Source organism: Bos taurus, chromosome 8 (assembly GCF_002263795.3).
Source record: "Bos taurus isolate L1 Dominette 01449 registration number 42190680 breed Hereford chromosome 8, ARS-UCD2.0, whole genome shotgun sequence".
Classification (NCBI taxonomy): domain Eukaryota; kingdom Metazoa; phylum Chordata; class Mammalia; order Artiodactyla; family Bovidae; genus Bos; species Bos taurus.
In genome coordinates this window covers 48987904-49012924 of record NC_037335.1, presented here as the reverse complement: position 1 = coordinate 49012924, position 25021 = coordinate 48987904, and the positions used below count along the sequence as shown (strand labels likewise).

Below are 25021 nucleotides of genomic sequence, written 5' to 3'. Positions count from 1 at the left end.
AGTCTGACCCTGAACCTGACACCAAGATTCCTCCTAAAAAGGCTTATTGGATTCACTTAGGAATACTCGGTATCACTTGTGACTGACTGAGTTGTTACATTTATTGTTGATAATTTTTTGGATCTGGTTCTAAACTTCAAGATGAGTTTTACAATTAAATAACTTGGAAAAATGGGAAGAGAGCTAGTCTCTTCATCCCTAGGGCCAAATCTCTCTTATTAATCTTTTGCAGTATATCACAAATCAGTGTGTATATCAACAACGGTAAGAGGCCAATCAAAAGCCATGTGACCAACGTGCTTAAGAAAAATTAACCACAGATGCTTGTCACAAAATGATAACTTAATTTTTTTTATGAGAGGCTCAGGAAATGGTATGACTTAACATTCAACCTTGTCATTGACTCAAGAATATTACTCTTGTATCCCAGAAAACTCTATGATTCCCCATTTATACTCCACTGGTTATAAAGCAGTAGAAAAGACAGCACAAAAACGACAATGTATGTTTGTCAGATCTTCCTTCACACCCTGGACAAGACATTTCCCTGCCTCCTTCACACCCCAGACAAGACACTAAGCATGCTGCCTTCCCTATGACCTGAAATGTCATTGCTTTTAAGACACTTTGATTTTAAAAGGTTGTTATTGCTACGTAGCTGAAAAATTTCCCTAGACTTTACCAGGCTTAGGTCCAAAGGAGGTATTCATTAACATTAACATCCCTAGTATTATTGTGCCCACTTTGGGGGAAATGAACATTAATACTCTGTAAAGGGACACTTGTTTGTTGAGCTGTAGTCTATGGACTGATCAGTGAGGCTCATTCACTGTGAAGCTTGCTCTGAACTCTTATTTTGCTCCTCCAGTTCTTCAAACCAGTGCCTGAGAAGTGCCTGTCATGGACGTCTGCCTTGAGGACACCAGAATCCCTTCATGTGGACCATCTCCCCATGCTCCAAAAGCTGTCCCTTGATGATGGTTTCGGAGCAGTGACATGCTCTGTGCGCTGTGAGCAGAATGTCTCTCTTCCCTTCTGTACGTTATGTGTGCTTTCCAACAACCAACAGAACGTCAAATGTACCCCAGAATCCTCTCTCTACCAACTGGCCCCATCTGATTGTCTGCAGACTCTGTCTCTACAGGACTCTGATTGCCGTTCTTCTCTCCAGCTTCCTGAAAGGCGGCTTCCCTCCCCCTACCCAACCCCCCAGTGCAAATCGACTACTCCAGGTGAGTAGAGGCCACTAGCTCTTATCAGCTTATCAGAAACATCTTCGTAGCTCTGAAGCCCAGCTCTGTGTACAATTTAATTGAAACCTTCACTAAAATTTATTCTATAAACTCAGGTTTTAGAGCAGCACTGTCCAATAGAAATGGAACACAACCACAAGTGCCAGCTATGTGTCATTTAAAACTCAGTAGCCACATTAAAGAAAAAGAAACAAATGAAAAGAATTTTAGTAACTTTTTTATTTAACCAAATACATGCAAAATAATTTCTCCAATAATCAAAATGAAAAAAATTATTAATGACATATTTTACATTAGTTTTTCATATCATCTTCAAAATCAGTGTGTATTCTATATTTACAGCACAATTTAGTCTCGTGTTTCAAGTCAATAGTCACATGTGGCTAGTGGTTACCATATTGGGTCTCTCAGCTTTATAGCACAGGAAAGAATTTTGAAAATTTTGAAATATTTTGCAAATGAGACTTTACAAGGTTACATGACTTCTAACAAGTCAGACAGCTAACCAGCAGCAGACACATGGCTAGAACCCCGAGATCCTGAAGCTCAATCATATGCATTTTTATTCATTTAATGCTGCTCATCTTAAATTTGTTAAGCCACTCTATTACTAAAACAGTTCTATGTAAAAAATAACTAAGAATGTGGCAAAATAATTTGGACCACTGTTTTTGTTGATCTATAAAAGATTTGGTTTCTCCAACTGAATAAAATCTTCCTTGCAATTGTTTTTTGATATCTCCTTACAGTTAGAACTGGACATGGAACAACAGACTGGTTCCAAATAGGAAAAGGAGGACATCAAGGCTGTATATTGTCACCCTGCTTATTTAACTTATATGCAGAGTACATCATGAGAAATGCTGGGCTGGAAGAAGCACAAGCTTGAATCAAGATTGCTGGGAGAAATATCAATAACCTCAGATATGCAGATGACACCACCCTTATGGCAGAAAGTGAAGAGGAACTCAAAAGCCTCTTGATGAAGGTGAAAGAGGAGAGTGAAAAAGTTGGCTTAAAGCTCAACATTCAGAAAACGAAGATCATGGCACCCGGTCCCACCACTTCATGGGAAATAGATGAGGAAACAGTGGAAACAGTGTCAGATTTTATTTTTTGGGGCTCCAGAATCACTGCAGATGGTGACTGCAGCCATGAAATTAAAAGACACTTACTCCTTGGAAGGAAAGTTATGACCAACCTAGATAGCATATTCAAAAGCAGAGACATTACTTTGCCAATAAAGGTCCGTTAGTCAAGGCTATGGTTTTCCCAGTAGTCATGTATGGATGTGAGAGTTGGTCTGTGAAGAAAGCTGAGTGCCGAAGAATTGATGCTTTTGAACTGTGGTGTTGGAGAAGACTCTTGCAAGTCCCTTGGACTGCAAGGAGATCCAACCAGTCCATTCTAAAGGAGATCAGTCCTGGTTGTTCTTTGGAAGGAATGATGCTAAAGCTAAAACTCCAGTACTTTGGCCACCTCATGTGAATAGTTGACTCATTGGAAAAAACTCTGATGCTGGGAGGGATTGGGAGCAGGAGAAGAAGGGGATGACAGAGGATGAGATGGCTGGATGGCATCACCGACTTGATGGCATCACCGACTCGATGGATGTGAGTTTGAGTGAACTCCAGGATCTGGTGATGGACAGGGAGGCCTGGCATGCTGCAATTCATGGAGTCGCAAAGAGTAGGACACAACTGAGTGACTGAACTGAACTGAACTGAATTAAATCAATTAATATCTCATTTTAAAAATAGAACATTAATAAATTTTTCAAAGGAAAATATTTTACAAAAAAGGAAAATGAGAGGTAATATTTATCCAGCTTTTAACTAGGTACTAAATGATGTGCTACATGCTAAATGGTGCTCAGTGATTTTCAGCTTCATCTCATGTAATCCCTGCAGCAATTTGAGTGGAGACAATTATCTATCTAAAGATGAGATAATTTGAAGGCTAGTAAGGATAAGTGAGTAGCCTGAGTCAGAAAACCAGTAATGACTACAAAAAAATTACATGGACACTGAGTGACACTCTTTAAAACAAAACTTAAGCCTTGGCCCGGAATCCCAGGCCTGTACTCTTTCCCTCCACCACCCAGCACCCACAATTATTTAGTTGTCTGTGGACTTGAAAAACATGGAACCTTTTCTGTGACACAGACCCAAAGGCTGAGTGTTTCCACTGGCCCTTATCTACTGTTTCCCTGTGGAAAAACATTTCCCATGGAATCAATTCATTCCATGTTCCATTGAGATCAGCTGTAATTCCAGCTCTTGACCCCTTTTGCACCGGGTTAATTTTCATCTGCTGTTGGGTTATTCCATCATATTCCACTACAAATGTATTCATTAATTCTGAAGTCAATCCCCTAAGCACCTTACCCTTCAGGCCTGCTAATCTACCATCTTTTTCAGGGTTATCCTCTCATCACTCATAATAATATAAAATGTCATAAAATGTCATCATGCATAAAATGTCTCTTAATTAATGTCATTCAGTTTGACCTGCCTTAACACATAGAGTCATTTCTAAAAATTTATAAATCCACTTCCTCCATTTATTTCCATTATCAAGTCATGTGGGAAATATTTGATCCCAAAAGGAAAAAAAAAAGCACTTTAGGATTTTAAAATTTTAAAATACTCTCTGCTCCTGTTGACTCACAGTCCTTATGTATTTAGCCCATGTATATAATTCCTGAAATACTTGTCATGTCTATAGGCATATAGACATATGCTCTCTAATTTATAATCACATCTGCATTATGTACATGTGTATGTGCTCAGTTGCATCCAACACTTTTGTGATTCCATAGACTGTGGACCGCCAGGCTCCTCTGTCCATAGAAGTTTACAGGCAAGAATACTGTAGTGGGTTCATTTCCTTCTCCAAGGGATCTTCCCAACCCAGGGATCAAACCCATGTCTCTTGTGTCTCCTGCCTTGACAGGTGGATTCTTTACCACTGTGCCACCCGCATTACAGATTGCTAATTCCATGCCTGGGTTGCTTGACAAAACAAGTAAGTGGGTATTTAGAGACCCAACAAAGCGGAATTTTTTTTTTTCCAGAAAGAAGCATCTTCTAAATGACTTTCAGGAGTCAAAAAGCATGACTTCAGTATACTTGAAAGTTTAGAGTTTTAAGAGTAATATTTTTTTTAACTTAAAATTAGATATTGGGGATCACCATTAAAATTTCATTTTCCCATTCATAAAAATAATATGACCTTCACAAATTCTCATTTTAACAGTGTTCTCAATTTTTTCCCAGAGTTCAGAAGTACAGCCTAGCAGAAAAAAGGCATCCGAAATGGTTACCAATAATTAGCAAATTGGTGGCTGTGCTTTCCTCTCTGAAGCATTAAATGATCTCTTAATTACTCTTTACAGTTCATCCTCATCATTCCCTTAGTGTAATGTGTTGGCTGGTGTGGAACATTTTTGTTTACAAATGAAAGCTAACCCATAAGATGGACTGTAATAAGGGGTCTTATACTGTCTAGACCTTTTAAATCCACTTTTATCTACAGATAAGAGACTGCTCTTAATAGTGGCTTTGATGTTGAGAAAGTAATCAATGAACCTAATCAGTTATTTTCAGGCAATTTATGGAGAGTTACCATTTTAGAATCTTACAAGGAGCATGGGTATTTCTAATCCACTCTCAAGATGCTATTTTCCCCCTTAAAATTCTTGGGGAAATCTTCAGAGGGTCAGTTGGGGATTTCAGAACTTAAATCACCTTCTGAATTTAAGCTGGATATATTTGAATGTCATGATCCACTTGACATGATCGACTACTAATCTGCTATGTTGTGGAATATTCTATTACTTCATTTGGATTTAGGGAGTTTCTATTAGTTTACATAGATGCACAATGAGTGATCCAGAAATTAAAAAAATGTCCTGAAGTAATTTTTGTGACATGGGAAAATGTTAAATAAGAAAATAGGATAAAAACTAAATACATCTTGTGACTCAAAATATTTTATCAAGTCTGTGTGTGTGCGCATGAATCTGAGAAAAAAATACACCAAATGTTAACAGAAGTTATTCCAGCTGCTGGAATTAAGGATTCTTTTGCTTTTTACATTTTATTAAAATTCTCTAAATTTGTTTTAATGAAAATGTACCACTACTGTAGGTTTTTAAATGACCAAGGATTTGTATGAAAACTTCTGGGTGTATAGGAAGATGTGTGTTATATGTGTTATATAATATTTAAGTTCCCAGAAGAGGTCAAGTATTTCAGGTCCAGAGTTTCACAGACACATTGTTCCATTATTCATAATTACTAAGTCACCAGGACCCATTCTGATAAAGGCAGCTGTAGCATCCAAGGCAATCCATGACAAGAGAACTTTGAGAAAAACAAATTTTATATAGGAGCTTAAGAACTCCTGTCACGGTCCTATAATGCTGTTTCCTTCTCTTACTGGTTGTAAAAACAGGTTCGGAAGTGGCATTCCCTCTTTTAGATGCTTGTCCATGTCATAGGATGGGAATATTGAATATTTTCAGTAGCTCTCTGGAAACTGAAAGAACTAAAATTTCTAAAAAATGTTTAATTTAAATCAGGTAGATACTTAGGTCGGAGAAGGCGATGGCAACCCATTCCAGTACTCGCCTAGAAAATCCCATGGATAGAGGAGCCTGGTAGGCTGCAGTCGATGGGGTCGCACAGAGTCGGACACGACTGAAGCGACTTAGCAGCAGCAGCAGCAGATACTTAGGTGCTATAAAAACCTAACTTAGTTTTTAATTTATAGAAAGATTGAAAGTTAGCATGTGGTGTCCTAATGCTTCTTACACCACGAGCACTTGTTTGGAAAATACATTGCCTTGAGAAGGGTTTCCCTTGTTGCTCAGACGGTAAAGCATCTGCCTACAATGTGGGATACCTGGGTTCGATTCTTGGGTTGGGAAGATCCCCCGGAGAAGGAAGTGGCAACCCACTCCAGTACTGCCTGAAAAATCCTATGGACCGAGAAGCTTCGTAGGCTACAGTTGGACATGACTGAGTGACTAACAAAATTAGAAGGTGAAGCCCTTTGGGGACAATTTGTCATCTCATATCATCTTCCTTGTGAAGCAGATCAAGACAAGGGAGTTTCATCCATATTGTAAACTTGGCAACATGTGTAAATCAATTATCTAATCTTATTACTACACAGTACAAAAGTAATCCAAGTAGAAATAAGCACTAGCTTTATTTACTCATCTGCATTATAATCTGAGATAATAAATTCAGCCCATCAACAGAATTCCATTTTGTACAGCATAGTAAAGTTTTTCATACAGATAACAGAAGGTTCTTTTCACAGTGTTATTGCTGTAAGTTAAATTGATTCAATTTAATTAACAAGCATTTATTCAGTGCCTACCTGTGCACAGCACTATAACAGGCATACAAAAATTAGAAGATATGATCCCTGCTCATAGGGAGTGTACAATCTGGATAGGAAAGATGATTCATGCATATAATTTTTTTAAATTACAAATTAAAGAAAAATCAGTAGAATAACAAACTCTAAGTTAAAGACAGGCGAGTCCAAAGGGAGCCTATAAAGAGAGTTATATGATTGGTAATGGAGGCTAGTTAGGCAAATTTGACCAGAGGAAGTAATCTTGAATTTGGTTTGATGGAAGTGATGAGCACATGGATTGGCAGAAGAACAGAGTGCTCACTCTATGGCCAGAAAGAAAAACTCAAAGAGAGAGTAATACAAAATTAGTAAATCAATTGTAGGGAATGGCAGGCAAATTGGCTTAGCTGGGGATGGGGTAGGGGTGGTGGTAGAGACACTGAGTTAAGAGATATAACTGAAGTCATGAAACAAAGTTGGCTGAGTGCATTGATTGTTACTAGTCAAAGTCAATTTAAATTTTAACAAGATAATAATGTTTAAACATCGGTATAAATCACCCCCCTATAATAGTATGTATTTTCCTAACCTTAACAAAAAAGCAAAGAAAAGGTATAGAATTTTAGACTCCAAACTCAGGAGATATGATTATTGGAGGTCATGATCAGACTGTGATGGAATAGTACTCACTTAATGGTATCATTTTTCTTTTAACTCACAAAGTTATATTTAAAGTAAGCTGCTGCTACTGCTAAGTCACTTCAGTCGTGTCCAACTCTGTGCGACCCCATAGACGGCAGCCCACCAGGCTCTACTGTCCCTGGGATTCTCCAGGCAAGAACACTGGAGTGGGTTGCCATTTCCTTCTCCAGTATTTAAAGTAAAGTAAGACTTGTATACTTCCTCACAGTGTCAAGACCTTCAACCCAGTGTTGATCAGGCCCCTAATTCACTTGGGATTTTTCTTCTAAAAAACCCATTCCTTCTCATACTGAATCCAGCATAAACAAAAAGGTTTTGGGTATGCATTTGTGGATGAACCATGGATGGGGAGACAGAATGAAAAAGGAAAACAAGATAATTTCAAAAAAGTGAGTTAATGAATGATTACAATGAATACTTTATCAAGATATTTCTGAATTCAGAAGAAAAAAAAGGGTGAAATACCCCCATTTCCAGACTAAGAAAACTAAGGCAGAAGAAATGTATAAAATGTAAGTCCATATGAGCAAAAGGTTTTTAAATTAACCCAGCAAGTAAGCTAGTGATCCATACTGCAGGATCACCACACTTTTAAACTCAATTCATTAAAGAAAATGTCAGGGGAGTGGTTCAGGGGAGAAAGTGGTGGTGGGGGAACAAATCCTTAATTTGGAATAAGGTAGAGATCCTTGTTTTTTAGTTAGGGCAAGTGATGCCTTGATTGATCATCGAGACCGTGATAATCCATCAGGTTTAGAACAGGGTAGAATCAACTCTTCATGCTTTGTCCTCTGGGCCTTCACGAAAGTCACTGACTTAGAAATGCGTGATGAGGAATACTTCTGGGCCTCCAGAATATCCATGAAAATTACTGGCCACCAGCAGCTGCAGCTATTCAAATTAAATAAATAAATAAGAGAGAGGAAGAAACAGAGAAAGAGGAAGAGATAAGGAAAAACTCGTTTCAGTGTGCATAATGGTTCTGAATGAGATGGCTTAAAAACCTGTCTATCTTCTAAATGTGCTCCATGTTGCCATAATATTTTTTGCCAAATATCTCTATATTTCTTATTTTACAAAATCTGCACAAATTCTAAAGACAAGAGAATAAAAGTTCTCTTTTGGTAACATTTATTCATTCATTACTGCTTATGTAATTAATATAGAAATGTATTCCTTTCAAATTTTTCCCAGTAAAAGAATTCCTCATTGTCCAGTAGATATTTAGTAGGTATTTATTGAGTGACTGATATACAAAGTCCTATATTAAGTCCTGAGGAAACAACTATAAATTATATAGTCTCTGTCTTCACAAAGGTTATACACATTTTTAAACAAATTATGGAAAAATATCAGAAAAACAGCATGCAATAACATCATATCACTATTTAAAAGAATAAAAAAAACCAATATGCCTTAGCTAGAATTCAGATCTTAGAAGTCAGAACATTTTGTCAATTATCTCAACAGAGCTAAAAAAAAAATTAATGCAGTTAAGAAACAAGTAGCAGAATGCAAAAAAAAAAAAAAAGCACACAAAACATAAGACAAATATAATCCATGGATATGGCATTGGAAGTTGCTATATCCATTTATGCCGCCATAAAGGTTGGCCAACATAATAGGAATGTAGTATTGAAAGACCCACAGAGAAATGGGGCTCAGTCCTGATTGCTTCTAAACTTGGGGTAAAATGTGACTGGAAGTATTACATACCACACTCCTGTTCATTTGTGTGAGCTAATACTTTTCTTTTCTACTTAAGCTAATTTGGATTGAGGTTTTTTATTATTAACATTATTAATTATGGGGGAATGAGGAGTCCTACTAATATAAAGAGTTTTAGAATTAGAAATGAGGGAAGAGTTAGAAAAGATTTTCAAAAAATTCATCACTTTTCCATGTATAAGGCAAAACATATCAGTAATTTTGGCAAATAGTTTAAAAATTAAGAAAGATAGCACTAAGTCATGTCTGACTCTTTGTGACCCCATGGACTGTAGCCTACCAGGGTCCTCTGTCCATGGGATTCTCCAGGCAAGAATGGGTTGCCATTTCTTGCTCCAGAGTATCTCCCTGACCCAGGAATCAAACCCAGGTCTCCAGCATTGCAGGCAGAGTCTTTACCAACTGAGCTACACAGGAAGTTAAAAATTAAAGAGGTTAATGAATTCGAGAACGCTCTGGGAAATCAATAAGAGGATTCTCTTAGTATCTTCCCAATGTGTCCATCTATGTATAAAAATGGTCAAAATGGGCAGGAGAGATTGTATATCTGTCTCTGCTATTTGCATAACTATATGGATGTTTTCTTAATCTTCCATCAATTAGTAAAAGCCCTTTCCTATCACTAATGCTACTTTTATGTTCCTGAATTTTTCTTTGTCTTTTCTTTCTCCCACTGGAAAATAACTGAACTCTCAGGATATGAAGCCTGAAAGGGCTGAAAAGGTGGACTGTAACAAGTATAAGATGACTTGCTATGGCAATAATGCCTCTCTGCACCAAATGCCCCATTTTGAGAGGGGGAAAAAAAAGGAAGAGCATACTGTTCATAGGGAAAAAGAACGCAAACATGACAGAGCTCAAACCTGCTCGTGCAGCTGCCATTTTCTTGTTTCGCATTTTGTTCTCCAAAGCTTGCTAGCAATAAAAAATAGTAAAAAAGAAGAACATGAGATTTCCTGGTGTTTTCTACAACTTGACATGAATGAAGACAAATATTTCTCTGAAATATATTGTATCCTACCTGTTTCATCTTCTTTTTTAGATCCAAATTTGCTGCCTTCTGGCCCTTTGCAGTAGCATTGAGATAATAGATGGTCAAACTAAATTCAAAAAAATAAAATGTATGGTATTTTTCAGTTCCTCAAGATTCTGCTTAAATTTACATTAATTAAATCATAGAATATTGGCCCTGGAGCGACTTTAGGATATTTTCTACTCTGAACTTCTGTTATGTAGATAAAAGACTGAAGTACAGAGAGGTGAAGAAGCATGTTCAGAACTACACAGTGACTACAGTGGATCTGGGAAGTGGCACCTAAGGCTCCTCCTTCACAGCCCAGGGCATTCTGTCTGATATACCTTACTGCCTAATTTTAGCTGTTCCTTGGAAATGTAGCAATATCATTTTATGTTATAATTGAAAATAGCATTTTAAATCGATACCAATGGCATCCAAGGGAAGAGGAAATCTCTTGAAGCTTAGGGAATGTGTAGAATAAAAAGGAGACTGACTCTCCACTTTAAATTCCCTCCTTGGGCTTTTACAACTAAGACTATAATCCTCAGTCATAGTTAATTAACATGGCCTTTTTATCCATAGGATGTGTTGTTTGCCTTTCTCTCTCCTTCAAAAGAAAATGTCTCAGAAAAGAATAGTCTTGGCATATAAGTGACATTTACATTTTCTCAAAAGAGCAAATTCCAGCCAAACATTTTTGCAAAAATAAACACATTCATCTTCACTTAAAGCAAAATAAACAAAGGGGAAAATGCAGTTAAAAAAAAAGGTAACTGGCATTGCCCTTTATTGCAAATAACTGGATACTGGACACATTGCCTCTACTCCAACATGTCAGATCATAACCTTTATGAGCCATCTGCTGCTAGCATCACAATTATTAATATCGTTTCTGCTGGGTTTATTTCTTACACAAGTGTTGGGAGTTTGAATGACATTATATACCTGAAAACATCTGGTGTAATATCTGGCATGAAGTAGGTGCTTGATATATGTGTGTGTGTATTACAAGAATTTTCTTAGAAAAGTGTCTGGATTTGGAGGAATAACTCAAAGACCTCACAAATCATTTGCAGACTATAATTCTCTATTCATTCATTACTTTTTCTGTCTTGAGATACACCTTCAGTGAGGAATACTCATAGATCTTTTTTTAGTCTCCAAAGGAATGAAACTGCCTGCAGAATTAGCTTAAACTCAGTTACCCCAAAACCATCCAAGCTGATTGAATGTGATTCACTGGGGAAATTCAAAATGCTTGTAAACATTCTCTAATTAAAGGTAATAAAAAGCCAAACCAATTATATGGACACCATTAAGTGTTGAAGATGAGATCTCAGTATCTGAAATATCAAATCAACAATAAACTGAAATTCAGGTTTAAAATCAGAATGTCATAACTAAAATCAACCTTGTGGGACATCTATTTGATCTTACATCCTGCCAGGTTCCATCTGCTGCTGCTGGTGCTGCTAAGTCGCTTCAGTAGTGTCCGACTCTGTGCGACCCCATAGACGGTAGCCCACCAGGCTCCCCCATCTCTAGGATTCTCCAGGCAAGAACAATGGAGTGGGTTGCCAGTTCCTTCTCCAGCCTATATCAGGGGTTGTCAAACTATGGCCTCCAGGGCAAATCTGACTCCCAGCCTATTATGTATGACCCATGAACTAAGATTGGTTTTTATATTTTTAAAATAGTTCTAGAAGTATTTAAATCATATCCTCAACTTTGCCTCTTGGATCACAAAGCCTTAAGTATCTACTATTAATATCTTGGGCCTTTAAGGAAAACTGTGCTGACCTTGGGTGTAGAACATCTCAGACAAGTGGCTTCCAACTCTTATGAGCATAATCATTCAGCCTGAACCAAGTGTTCGGTGCTAAATAAGTAGAGGGTGGGGAGGTGGGGAATAAGAAGACATGGGCTTGAATATACTTATTAGCCATTTGATTTGGGGCACATCTTCCATGTGCTTTCAATAATATGATTAATGTGGCCAACTTCTTAAGGTTATTGTGGAAATTAAATGGGTTAATAAATGAATCGTGCCTGGAACAAGGGCAGTGTTCATTCCTCTCCTATACCCCCAAGGCAGCTTATTAAATCTTTAATTAGCGGCATTAGAACAATGTTGCTCCTTTGTTTAGAAATAAATCTGTCTCTCACTAAGTTAAGAATATAGTCATAAAATCTGACATTAAGTTTTGTGTGTGTGTTTTAAAACAAGACTTCCTTTATACCACTAAAGCCACATGATACTTAATATGGTCTCCGTAGCTGCTGCATCATAAAAACTCGGAGAAGGAAAATCACTTCCAGGGCTATCTGGGGAAACATGCTGCCTCCAAGCAGGTTATGTTCTAACACATCTGCACCAGAGATTCACTATCAGATTCCTAACACCACCCCATGATCAAGGTTCTGTAATATAAAATAATCTGTTTTACTGTTTAATTATCCCTACAAGCTATTAGCTCTCCCTCAAAAACAGCACCGTGGTGTAACAGGTGAGTGCTGGATTTACTGTCAAAGGCTTCCTATCATTTTGCTGTATTCTCACCTAGGGAAAAACCAGTTCCTGCCTCTAAGTCCATTTCTCAATTTATAAACTTGAAGATGACACCTGCCATCACAGATGTGGCTTGTGACCACAACCATTGCAGAGACGATCACAGCAACTTGGCCCAGACCCAGTTCATTTACTTAAATTACTGGGAGTTCTCCCCTAGTTTTACCTTTATTTAAACAAATCAGAGTGTCAAGAGAGTCCACAAGAGTGGTTTCACTGACTGAGAGCAGTAGCAGTTCCAGACTTTTCATTTATGAGGGACTTGGGGTTTGAAAGGAAGGGCTGGGGCACTTTTTGCAGCTCTTCCACAGGAAGCATATTTTCTTTGCTTAGAATGTAAGTTTATCTGTGGTGGCCAAGAGTCAGAAACCAAAGAAAGTCATATGGGAACAAAAGCACCCTCTCAAGTTGCCCTTTGGGCATCACCTCTGACTTTGAAAGGAAAGACTAAATGACCTTTCCAAGAGCCTTCTGGTCCTCTGATTCTATTATGGGCAGACACAGTTATTGATGGCCTTCTAGGAACAAGGACAGGGTAATTTTTAAGACCCTTTAAGCCTTCAGCCCTGAAACACAGCCCATAGGGCCCTCAAGGGGAATATTAACTTAGAGGCTCATCATTTCTATGTGTTTACAGCCATCTGCTTTATGGAAAAAAAGGTGGGGGGCAGGGGCGGGAGGGAAGCCTGATGTGCTGATTAGATTTAGCATTTATGTTTCCCTTGCTTTAGCTGTTTACTGATAATTATTTTGGTTACTTGGGAACAAATCTTATAATCCTAGGCTGGCAAATATAGATGCAGATGGCTATGAATTACATGCAATAGGATGAGAATATGGCTCATGAATTTTAGCTTCTCACCACCGTGTAATCAGTGCTGAATTTGGTTAGGTTACAGCACAACCCCTGGGGAGAAAGAGAGAGTTGAAAACACTGAAATTTAAAAGGAGCAGGAAGAACATCACAAAGGCTCTTTCTATGAGGAGGGAAAGCACATACGCCATGACCAGAACAACAGCAATAACCAGTCCAGGATTAGAAAGCTGTCTCAAGATCTTTGCCATCCAGCTTGGGAAATCATGCTCCAGCGTTTCTCCAATGACTTCAAACATCCTATTTTTGCCACTGAAAAAAGAGAGACGTTTGTTTTAAACAGATGTAAAAACCATGGTTACATCAAGAAAATGAGAAATCCTTCTCAAACACTGCCTAAGTACTCTTTCAGGTTAGAAATCTGCTGTTTAGCTACAGCTTCTGATACTTCAAACTCATACTGTCAACATATGGATAAGATATGAGAAATGTTATACCAATGCAAACACAGAGACCAAGCAGTTAGGAAATTAATCATAGAATCAGGAGGGTTTTTTTTGTTTTTGTTTTAAATTTTTATTGGAACATAGTTGATTTACAATGTTGTGTTAGTTTCAGGTGTACCTCAAAGTAAATCATTTACACATATACATACATCCACTCCTTTTTAGATTCTTTTCCCCTGGAGGTCATTGAGCAGATTTCCCTGTGCTATACAGTAGGTCTTTATTAGTTATCTATTTTATAGATAGCAGTGTGTATATGTCAATCTCAATCTCCCAATTTATCCCTTTCCCTCAGGAGAAGACTTTTTAAAGTTATATTTCTAAGGTTTGGGTTACTTTGTGAATAAATATATAAAATACGAATATATAAAGTAATATCCATCATGCAAAATTATTTTTTTCTGAATATGCATATAGATTTTGCTATAAAATGTGTCATTTTCAGAAAAGATATTGAATTTTTTACCAGCAAATTGTATGTATCATGAGAATAAAGGTTGATATAACACTGAGTAGAATATTTTCACTTTACTTTTGTCTTTTGATCTTTATACATTCTTAACCTTTAAATAAACATGACCCACAAGTTCCAGATCAGATTTTTTCTCTCCTGATCTAACTAATTGTATCTTTTAGTAGAGTGAAAGTGACTTCAACTATCTTGTTAGGAGTCACTAGACTACAGAGATATAAATTTTGCTTCACAAATTATAGATCTACACACTAATTAGCAAAACCTATGATACATAAGAGGGAATGAAGCTTATTGACAATTTAAGATGATATCAACCTATCCCACCAAAATTTATCCTTCCTCATCCATTCTAGCTGACCATACTTTACCATGACATATGGAATATAGCCAAAGTGAGGAGACAGGCAGGGAGGACAAGAGAAGATAGAACTCACCCCCAACCCTTCTCCAGCCTCTCAGGCTGTGGCTAATGAATATCAGACTGGAGAAACTGGAATTTTACAAAATCATTCTTACCCCAAAAGTCTTCTCTGCATCTAGTGTATAAGAAATGTGAAGCTATTAGCATCTTTGAGGATTCTTGGGTGCCTTTTCCAGGTTAGGTCTCTTAGCAGGAGTCCAGATCTTTTATTATACACAAACTTTAGAAGCATCTACAGATCCCTGCAGTCCCTTTTTCTGACAGGTTAACCAAAATATGCCACTTTATCATACTCCCAGAAGTCTCTTCCAATCTGTTGTGAGTATACAGCTAAGTGAAATGCTACTGAACTTAAATTTATAGCTCTCTTGGGCACAGCTCCATCCACCCCAGATTAAAATAGTCTGTGTCTGTCTTTTCAGCCAGATGGAAAGGCCCACCTGACCATAATTGATGCCCAACATACCCCTACATCTCCTCTAATGCTAGGTGCACAATAAACATTCTTCATTCATTAATTCAAATTACAGGCCCACACTCTACTGTGTTTGGACTTTTGAAATGAAAATATTCTGTCCCCAAGCTGTAGGACTTCCTTTGTGGTTCAGCTGGTCTCAGGAGCCTGGGATTCGATTCCTGGGTTGGGAAGATCCCCTGGAGAAGGGAAAGGCTACCCACTCCAGTATTCTGGCCTCGAGAATTCCATGGACTGTACAGTCCATGGGGTCACAAAGAGTTGGACATGACTGAGCAACTTTCACTTTCAAGCTGTAGAAGTCAGCTACACTATTAAGAAAAACTGATACATCAAATGAGTAATGTAATAACAGTGTCATGATATATAATATAAACCTATACATATTATATGATCTCAGTTTGAAGTCTGCATAAAAAAGAACACCATAACACAAAATGCCAAAATGCTGAGAGTTGTTATTTTGGGTCTTTGGGGTTATGGCTATGTGTATTTTCATTTGAAAATATTTCTATAATTTTCAGGTTTTCTAAGATAAACACATGTTTTCTTTGCAGCTAGATGAAAATACATAAAGTTATCATTACCATAACGTAGCAAGGAGGTGTGTGAGAACCTGTGTGTGTACGCGTTCAGTCGCTTCAGTCATGCTTGACTCTTTGCGAACCCATGGACCGTAGCCCCCCAGGCTCCTCTGACTATGGGATTTTCCTGGCAAGGATACTGAAGTTGATTGCCATTTCCTTCCCTAGGTGTGAGAAACTAGAGAACTAGAAATTGTTCAGAATTATTAGTGAGGGCACTGTGGGGAGAAGCATCAAGTATCAGGAAATGTGGTTGAGCAATTAGAAAAATTTTCTTCATCTGGACACCAAAGAAATCATTTTTTAATTGTCAAACTGTTAAGGTAAATTCACTTCATGGCCTATTGGAATAATTTTCTGGAAAATTCACCCTCCCTGACCAGTTGTTATGATACCAGAACAAGCAGAATATCTCATCAAATTGCTTTGCAGAATTGGTCTTCTAAGGTATTGTAGTCATCTTACCTGAAAATGTACCTGCACTTGGGAAAGATTGGCCATGACTGTGTCCCCATTAATTTACTTCAAATGCATGTTTATCAATTTGCTGCCCACCCAGGTGCCAAGTAGGGTCAAACCCCTCTCTAGGCAGGCTGGGCAGACCACCTCGAACTCAGGATCCCTTAGGATGGCAAGTCATGAGGTTCCTACTATTACGTGCTTTCTCATCTCACTACCACGGTAGGAAAATGCTTTAAACTTTAAAATCCAATGAATAAACCAAGTATACATTCTTTTGCTCCAGGAAAAGTAGACTAAATAGTACAGATATACCCCTTTCCCAGTGCCCCACTAAAAATATTTACATTTCCTTCTTGATCTCAAAATAGTCATATATATATGACCATATGTATATATACACACACACACACACATACACACACACACACACACACACACACACACACACACATACACACACACACACATACTGTTAATTTGCCAAAGTTTGCCAATTTGCCAAAGTTTGCCAATTTGGAAAGAGTTGGTCAAAATCAGATACTATTTCTTAGATACAGAATAATTTTTATTAATTAAAATAATAGTAACTCAGTGTGATTTAAAGAGAGGAAGAAGAATTAGGCTTCAAAAGCTAAAACTGTGCAGTAACCAGCTCAATGATATTTTTGTCAATGGACATTTCTTATCACTGCCCAGCTCCATGTTGGCCTTGTAGGGTTTCTCTTGAAGACTTCTCTTGAAGTGGATCCTGAGAAGGATCCGCTTCCAATTAAAAAGTTAAAACTTATCCCGGATATTTACTTGTGTGGGTAATTTCCAATTAACTAAAGTTTTTAGATGGCTTTCTATCCTGAGCAATTGCTTTCAAAACTGAAGTTTCACATTTAGCCTCCAGATGTCACTGTTTGCATTATTTATTTCAGCTCACCTGGGTGGGGCAAGGAAACAGGACTTGACAACTTCAGCTTTCTGAATAAATGACAGGACTCCAGCAGTTTTGGCTTAATCAATAGGCTTAATGTTTTCTTTCTTTCTTTTCCAGTAAAGCAGTAATAACAGACTATTATTAAAATGAAAATATCTCCTTTATACTTAAGTCTGTGAGCAAGGAAATTTGACCTTAACAATTTGGTTCTGACGGCATGAAGGAGAAATTACGTATGCCCATTATTGCATCATGTTTGTCATTCACATGACTTTTCACCTTCTTATTTCCTCACTGAAAAGTAGAAATAACTCAGATGCATGCTGATCAGTGACTCAACATGCTGAGATTCATGGGGGCACTGGTGGTAGAATGAAATCAATCCTCCAGACCTGGAGCCTTTGCTTTCTTAGGTAAGTGTCACAGACAGAACTCTGTCATAGAGAACTGTAGAGAAGTATATTTCTAAGTTAAAGAGCCTTCTTGACTCTTTATTACTGACTTGAGTGATTTATCCTTGTTATTTGAGGAGCATATACATGAGGAGCATCCTTAAATTTTTTACTAGCATGTAGAATTTGGATTATAAATGATGTGACTATCTTTATATACATTATTATCTAATAAGGATCCCACTTCCTAAGTATCTGGTGGAGTAATCTTTCTTTCTTTCTCCTCCCTCCCACCTTCCTCTTTCCTTCCCTCCCTGCGTTTCCTCCCTTCATTTCTTCCCTCTCTCTCTCTTGCCCCTTCATCCTTCATCCCTCCATCCCTCTGACCCTTCCTTCCTTCCTCCCTTCCTTCCTATTTTTATTTTTTCAATTAAGTGGTTCATGTTAGAAGTAATGGTAGCTTTCCAATGTCTGAATGAGATGACCTAGCACCAAGAAAATGTTCACATCTAGACTAGTGTAATCAAACCTTTCTCTTTGCTATCTCCTTACATGCAAATAGCTCAGATTCATTGTACATATTTCATGTGGGCAGAGCCTGAAGCAGTTAAATTAGTTTCCCTTTTATGACTGCCAATGAAAATAGATGGATCTTGCTTAAGAATTTCCATGCCCTATACTGAGTCTGAATACCCCAAAGATATTCCTATAGACCAAAATGTTTTTTTGGGGGAAAAATTATTGCTTATACAATGAGTGACCATTTTTTATCTCCACCTCTGAAAGAAAACTATGCCCAAAAGGAATCGCAAAGGTAAGAACCTGAAGGGGCCACAATCAAAAGATGGTGGGAGGGACACGATCATGTACAGGACGGGCATGGTGGACAGGAAGAGGATGAGCAAGAGCATTCCCAGGTAGAAGTTATTCGATCTGGAAGCCTTGAAGACCCTGGCCTCAGGAACATTGCAGCACATCACAGCCCAGCACTGGAAGTACATGGATGTATGGAGCCGAAGGATATTGATGCCTGGGAGGCTGGGAGCGAAGAAGGAGCCCATCCTAGAAAGAAGAACAGAACTCTTCTCACCATGGAGCTTCACTCCACAACGAAGTCACCAAGCATCTGTTTATTTTACATCGTGTTTATTTGCCAAAGGCAGAAATGTGTTGCCACTTTTAGTCACATAAACCCTTTACATTAATAAACTTAATTTATTTCCATCTCTTATACACATTCTACCAATTCCCTGATTATTTCAGGTATTGCATATACGTCTTTCACAGAAACTATGTTGATCACTCACTATATCCACTTAACACTGGTAAATTTAAACAACAGACCAAACAATATATTATATTAGTTTTACTTCTCTCTTCTACTTCTAAAAACAGTTTACTTTACCTTAGTGTTCATATCATTGATTAATATATCGAAAAATTTAGCTTCAAAAAAACTGAGTTGGACGCGACCGAGAGACTTCACTTTCACTTTTCACTTTCACGCAATGGAGAAGGAAATGGCAACCCACTCCAGTATTCTTGCCTGGAGAATCCCAGGGACGGGGGAGCCTGGTGGGCTGCCATCTCTGGGGTCGCACAGAGTTGGACACGACTGAAGCAACTTAGCAGCAGCAGCAGCAACAAAAATTAAAAATTACCTTTTTTTTTATAAGTAACTCTTAAAGCTATATTATATTCAAATAAACTGCAAATGTGTGTTAATTATTTTGTCATGGCTAGTTAATGTTTACTTAATGAAAGAAAAAGTTAAAACAAGTTTTTCTTATGTTCTTTTCTATTTGTGGTGGTTATGGTATTTTAGAGCTGATGGGAATAATCTGTGCCTAATAAGGACTATGTTTCTTTGATATTCAATTGTAAGCTTTATGTGTTTTTGAGATGAAAATTCGACACATCTATTTAATTTTGTTTATCTGTTTATTCTTTTACTTTAGTTTGTCCTGGAAGTCCACTGATCTGTACATGCAATTTTTTGAAAGTATTTTAAAATGCCACTTTTAAACAGGAACCATTTGGGTAAGGTCACTCTTGCTGACTTCAGTGGTTATTTCAACAAAATAAATTTCAGCTTCCATTGATGAGAAAATCCATTAGCACCATAAAGCCACATTAATTGCAATTTATTAATCCAAAATCCAAAAGTGGATACATGTACACTTTTTTCAGAAATACAAGCAGTGTCCTATCTTTTAAACTGTCCCAAATATAATAAAATCCAGCAATTCTAGTTAGGGTTTGCACATTCTATTTCCTGGTTACGTGGAAAAATTGTTTTAATTAATCCAATATAGATTTTGTATATTATATGGCAGAGACATTACTTTGTCAACATTACTTTGTCAAAGGTCTGTCTAGTCAAGGCTATGGTTTTTCCAGTGGTCATGTATGGATGTGAGAGTTGGACTATAAAGAAAGCTGAGCACCAAAGAATGGATGCTTTTGAACTGTGGTGTTGGAGAAGACTCTTGAGAGTCACTTGGACTGCAAGGAGATCCAACCAGTCCATCCTAAAGGAGATCAGTCCTGGGTGTTCATTGGAAGGACTGATGTTGAAACTGAAGCTCCAGTACTTTGGCCACCTGATGTAAAGAGCTGACTCATTGGAAAAGACCCTGATGCTGGGAAAGATTAAGGGCAGGAGGACAAGGGGATGACAGAGGATGAGATGGTTGGATGGCATCACCGACTCAATGGATATGGGTTTGGGTAGATTCCGGCCATTGGTGATGGAGAGGGAGGCCTGGCATGCTGCGGTTCATGGGGTCACAAAAGAGTCGGACGCGACTGAATGACTAAACTGAAGGCATAAGGGGTTGAGTTAGATGAAGAAGTTATTTTCTGCTATAATTGAACTTGTGCAACCCAATATTAAACCATTTCATTGAAAAGTGATAATTTGTTACAGTTTGTGTTGTCTTGTTGGTAGTTCCCATATAACAGGTCTGAAAATATTTAAACATACTAAATTGACCAAGGACTTTGTAAAAATGGACTATTTTTTAAAAAATGGTATGGACTTTGAGTGATGATGATTTGTCCATGTAGGTTCATCGATTATAATAAAGGTACAGCATTGTGGAAGATGTCAACAGAGGCTGTGCATGGGTAGGGGTAGGAGGTATATGGGAACTCAGTACTTTCCATTCAAAGTTGCAGTGAACCTTTAACTTCTCTAACATATAAGGTTCATTAGTTTTTTAAAAATGAAGGTAAACTTTGCAACAACCTGGAACCCCAGAAATGTTAGCAGGTGAATGAGTGACAGTCCCAGCTGAAGAGTCATAATTACAAAGCACTAGATTATATTCCCAAATGTCAATGTTTGTAATGCAATATACTTACAGATGATTATGCTTGCCTTCTCAAAGTCAGGCTTAGCCACGTGATTTATTTTGGCCAGTAAATTAGAGATAAAAATGAAGTGTCTCACTACTGGATGAAAACTTTAATAATGCTCTGGGTTTTTGTTCTCTTCTTTCTCTACTGCTCTGACCAGTGATGCTCCAGAAGGATCCTGTTCTGTCCCGATCTATGAGTCCATAATGAGAGTAACTTACAGGAGCAGAGTCCTTTACTAACTCACATTTCACATGGAATAAACAAGAAATAAACTTTTCCTTTTCTAAGTCACTAAGATTTGGGGATTGTATGTCATTGGTACACAACTTAGTCTACCCTAAGATACAGTTTTGCACATAATTCAGGGTGCAAACTTGCGTAATTTCACATACATGTGTATCTATACGTAGGCATGTGTCATTTATCTGTATGCACACATGTACACTCATATACGTAAGTGCATATATAAGTAAATAAATTTAAGAATTTAAAAATAAATATCACACAGGCATTTCAAACAAATGACTCAAGAACATTAATCTAGAAAGAGAGATGCCAGCACAGTGATATCTGAATCTTAAAGCTCATTCCATCTTTGCCTGCTACTCACTAATCAGCTCAGCTCACTAAGTCCCTTACTCAGACCTGATCCCATCATCTGTCAGTTGAAGATCACTCTAATACCTTAGCCTTATAAAATGCTTTTCTTCCAAGAAGATCAAAGCAAATGAAAGCTTCTTTTATTTAGCTCTCCTTATTATTCTAGTGACATGGTACAGTGTCAGATAAATTACTCACATTTGATCAAGTGAGAAAACAAGATAGCAGACTGTGACAAGACTGGCAGGAAGATACAGGAGACGGTGTTGGAACAATGTCCAAATCCATCTTCTTTCTCACTGTGTGTTCTCTGCTACTACTATATCCTGCTCTGATAGAGACATGATCTTATTCCATCATTTAAAAATATGATTACAAAATCTGTGCTGTCTGTTTTAAAAATATGTGTGTAATATAGTTTTACTGATCAGTTCATTTCAGTCGCTCAGTTCTGTCCAATTCATTGCGACCCCATGGACTGCAGCATGCCAGGCTTCCCTGTCTATCACCAACTCCCGAAGCTTGCTCAAACTCATGTCCATCGAATCAGTGATACCATCCAACCATTTCATCCTATATCGTCCCATTCTCCTGCCTTCAATCTTGCCCAGAATCAGGGTCTTTTCTAATGAGTCAGTTCTTCGCATCAGGTGGCCAAAATATTGGAGTTTCAGCTTCAGCATCAGACCTCCAGTGAATATGAAGGACTAAATTCCTTTATGATTGACTGGTTTGATCTCCTTGAAGTCCAAAGGACTCTCAAGAGTCTTCTCCAACACCACAGTTCAAAAGCATCAATTCTTTGGCACTCAGCTTTCTTTATAGTCCAATTCTCACATCCATACATGACTACTAGAAAAACCATAGCTTGGACTAGACAGACCCTTGTTGGCAAAGTAATGTCTCTGCTTTTTAATATGCTGTCTAGGTTGCTCATAGCTTTTCTTCCAAGGAGCTGATACTGATCATATTAGCTAATTCGTAACAAAATGGATTTTACCTATGATGGACAATTTTTTATATCTGTGTAAATAGCTTACACTACTCAGAAACTCCTAAAGCAGTTATTGAATGTCTCCAGTCACAAACCAGTAACATTGAACACAAAATCTCCATAATATTTCAATTGTTTCTGTAGAAAATGGCCAAATTTGGGTATCAGATCCTTATGCCTCATAAAATAGTGTGAGTACAAGGGGGCCTACTAAACTTGGACTACACACTCCCCACACCATATCCCTACCCCCTCAGCAATGTTCTGGGAAGGAGGAAAAGACCGTTTGTACAAAGGGTTGACCCAAAAGTGAATGATACTTTTTTGCTTTAGAACTCTGGGAAGCATGTAAATGTCTTATACACTCAAAAAACAGAATCACTTTCTAAAGTCCTCTTCAAACTAACCAGAAGCAAGATTCATCTGAAGGGTGAATATAGATAAAGTGAGAGTATAATGGTACTGCAAAGATTCTGATGATGGGTTTGCCAGAGAACTGAAGAGCATTTTTTTTTTTTTTTTTGGATATTTAAGAATTTCAGTATGAATAATAGTGGACTAAATAAAGAGTGGCAAAATTACAGGTGAAACCAATCAGGACACAATTTAAGAGCTTTGCTCACAATGACAACAAATTTCTAGGTCAATCTGTTGTCTTCACTATGAAAGCACAGGAGAGAGGCACGCAGCATATGTCTGTACAAATGGTGCCCACCAGGCCTGAGGGATTTATGACACTCTGCATAAGAGCCAAGGAATTTTAAAACTGGTAGAAGGCAGTGGTTTCCCATTACCCCAACAGCAGTGTTAGCCATTTTCTGCCATGACAGCAGAATCCCCTACAGGAGATAAAAGAGCAGAAGGTGAGCCCTTTGCTGTCTCTGTAGACAGTCACACATTGAGCCACCTTGACTTTCCTCTCTGCCTGAAGAAGGATGCCTTTCACTCCTTAGTGACTCTCTGGACATATGAGCCATAAATAATGTGTAAAACTTGGAGCAAGAGAACAGAAATCACATTTTAAAACATACCTGACAATGGAGAAGAGGATCTCTTTATAGTCTTCTCTTCACAGGGCTTGACCTAGTGAGGCCCAGGAATTTGATGGGCCCCAACACAGGATAATGGAACCCTTGACTATAGCCTTTAGTTTATTTAAGCAAGATCATTTTAACATTTGCAGAGAGGTCTGCTTTCACAAAGGTTTAACGATTCAGAATAGCCGTGGTTATAGGAGTTGAGTAATATATGAAGCTAATGCAAAACTGACTCCAGTAACTAGCATATGTACTTAGGACAATGTTGTGATCACTGGCACAATATTTGCCCTGTGTCAATGGGATAAGGAAACTCAGTTATAACTGCTTGTTGGTTGATATGTGTTAGTTAATTGTGACAGATTTCCAAGACACATGGGCCCCCAGATGAATTTCCTGCTATGATTCAATTTTTATAGTCAAAAAAGTTTTCTACTGTATCAACTCATCTTAACATGTCAGGATTTACAGTGAAAATGCTTTCATTTAATAAAAGATATGACAATCCTTTGTACAGCAGAAGAAATAATTTTGATGTGCAAATGGCCCCATGAAACAAGTTACCAAAAAAAAATCATATTTCTAACTAAATCTTCCTAAAACATGTGTTTCATCTCTATCAAGTATTGAATTTGGTAAGGTAATATTTTTTTAAAGTAGCCATAAATTCCATTTAAAACATATTCAATAGTGACCACAAGTAAGTTTCTCAGAAAGGTCTTATATTAATTTCTTTCATTCTTAACATGCATCCATGGAATCATTAACATTTCCCTGTAAGATCCTAGTGTCACAAGATATAAAACTATAAAAAGCATTCAAATAATCTAGAAGCCAGAACCTAGACTCCCAGTATTTGATGAAAAAGGGCTCTGCAAAACAGGAAGATGCCTTATAGAATTATTAAGACTTCAAATCTGGGCAGAAAAGTAAACTCTACACAGCCATTCACTCTGAAAAACACATGCTGAGTTAGGCACTGACTGTGGACTTCTCTGACACCAGGCTACAGTGCTTTGTGCAATAATGATCTTGCAGGCTCATTTCAAGTGATGAATTGTCCACAGTTGGCTTACCAGATCATTCCTTGATTGAAGATCAGAGCAAGGACATTGCCGCTGATGTCAAACTCAGTGTATGAAGGCTAGAGGAGACAGATATTCACATATGGATTAGCATCTCAAATGGCAAAAATTGAAAGGCAAGTTTTTCATATTTTTATATAATAGGTATGATTAGACTCTCAACTTCTTTCTAGAAGCAACAACAGCAGAATAATCAATATAATAAATAACTAGCAATACATAAAGCATCCTTTTTAACACCCCAA

At 37.7% G+C, this 25021-nt stretch overlaps 1 protein-coding gene across 1 annotated transcript in view; it reads right to left on the bottom strand.

Moving 5' to 3' along the window:
* Nucleotides 1-6445: 6445 nt before the first annotated feature.
* Nucleotides 6446-25021, bottom strand: part of TMC1 (transmembrane channel like 1) — a 115975-nt gene continuing 97399 nt past the window's right edge. Inside the window, exons 16-21 of the mRNA XM_024996018.1 lie at nucleotides 24768-24835; nucleotides 18520-18759; nucleotides 13644-13769; nucleotides 10078-10156; nucleotides 9920-9971; nucleotides 6446-8219 (exon numbers count right to left, since the gene is read on the bottom strand). Of these exons, the coding sequence (XP_024851786.1) occupies nucleotides 8197-8219; nucleotides 9920-9971; nucleotides 10078-10156; nucleotides 13644-13769; nucleotides 18520-18759; nucleotides 24768-24835 (588 nt within the window). The 3' untranslated portion in view covers nucleotides 6446-8196. The remainder of the gene's footprint in view (nucleotides 8220-9919; nucleotides 9972-10077; nucleotides 10157-13643; nucleotides 13770-18519; nucleotides 18760-24767; nucleotides 24836-25021) is intronic.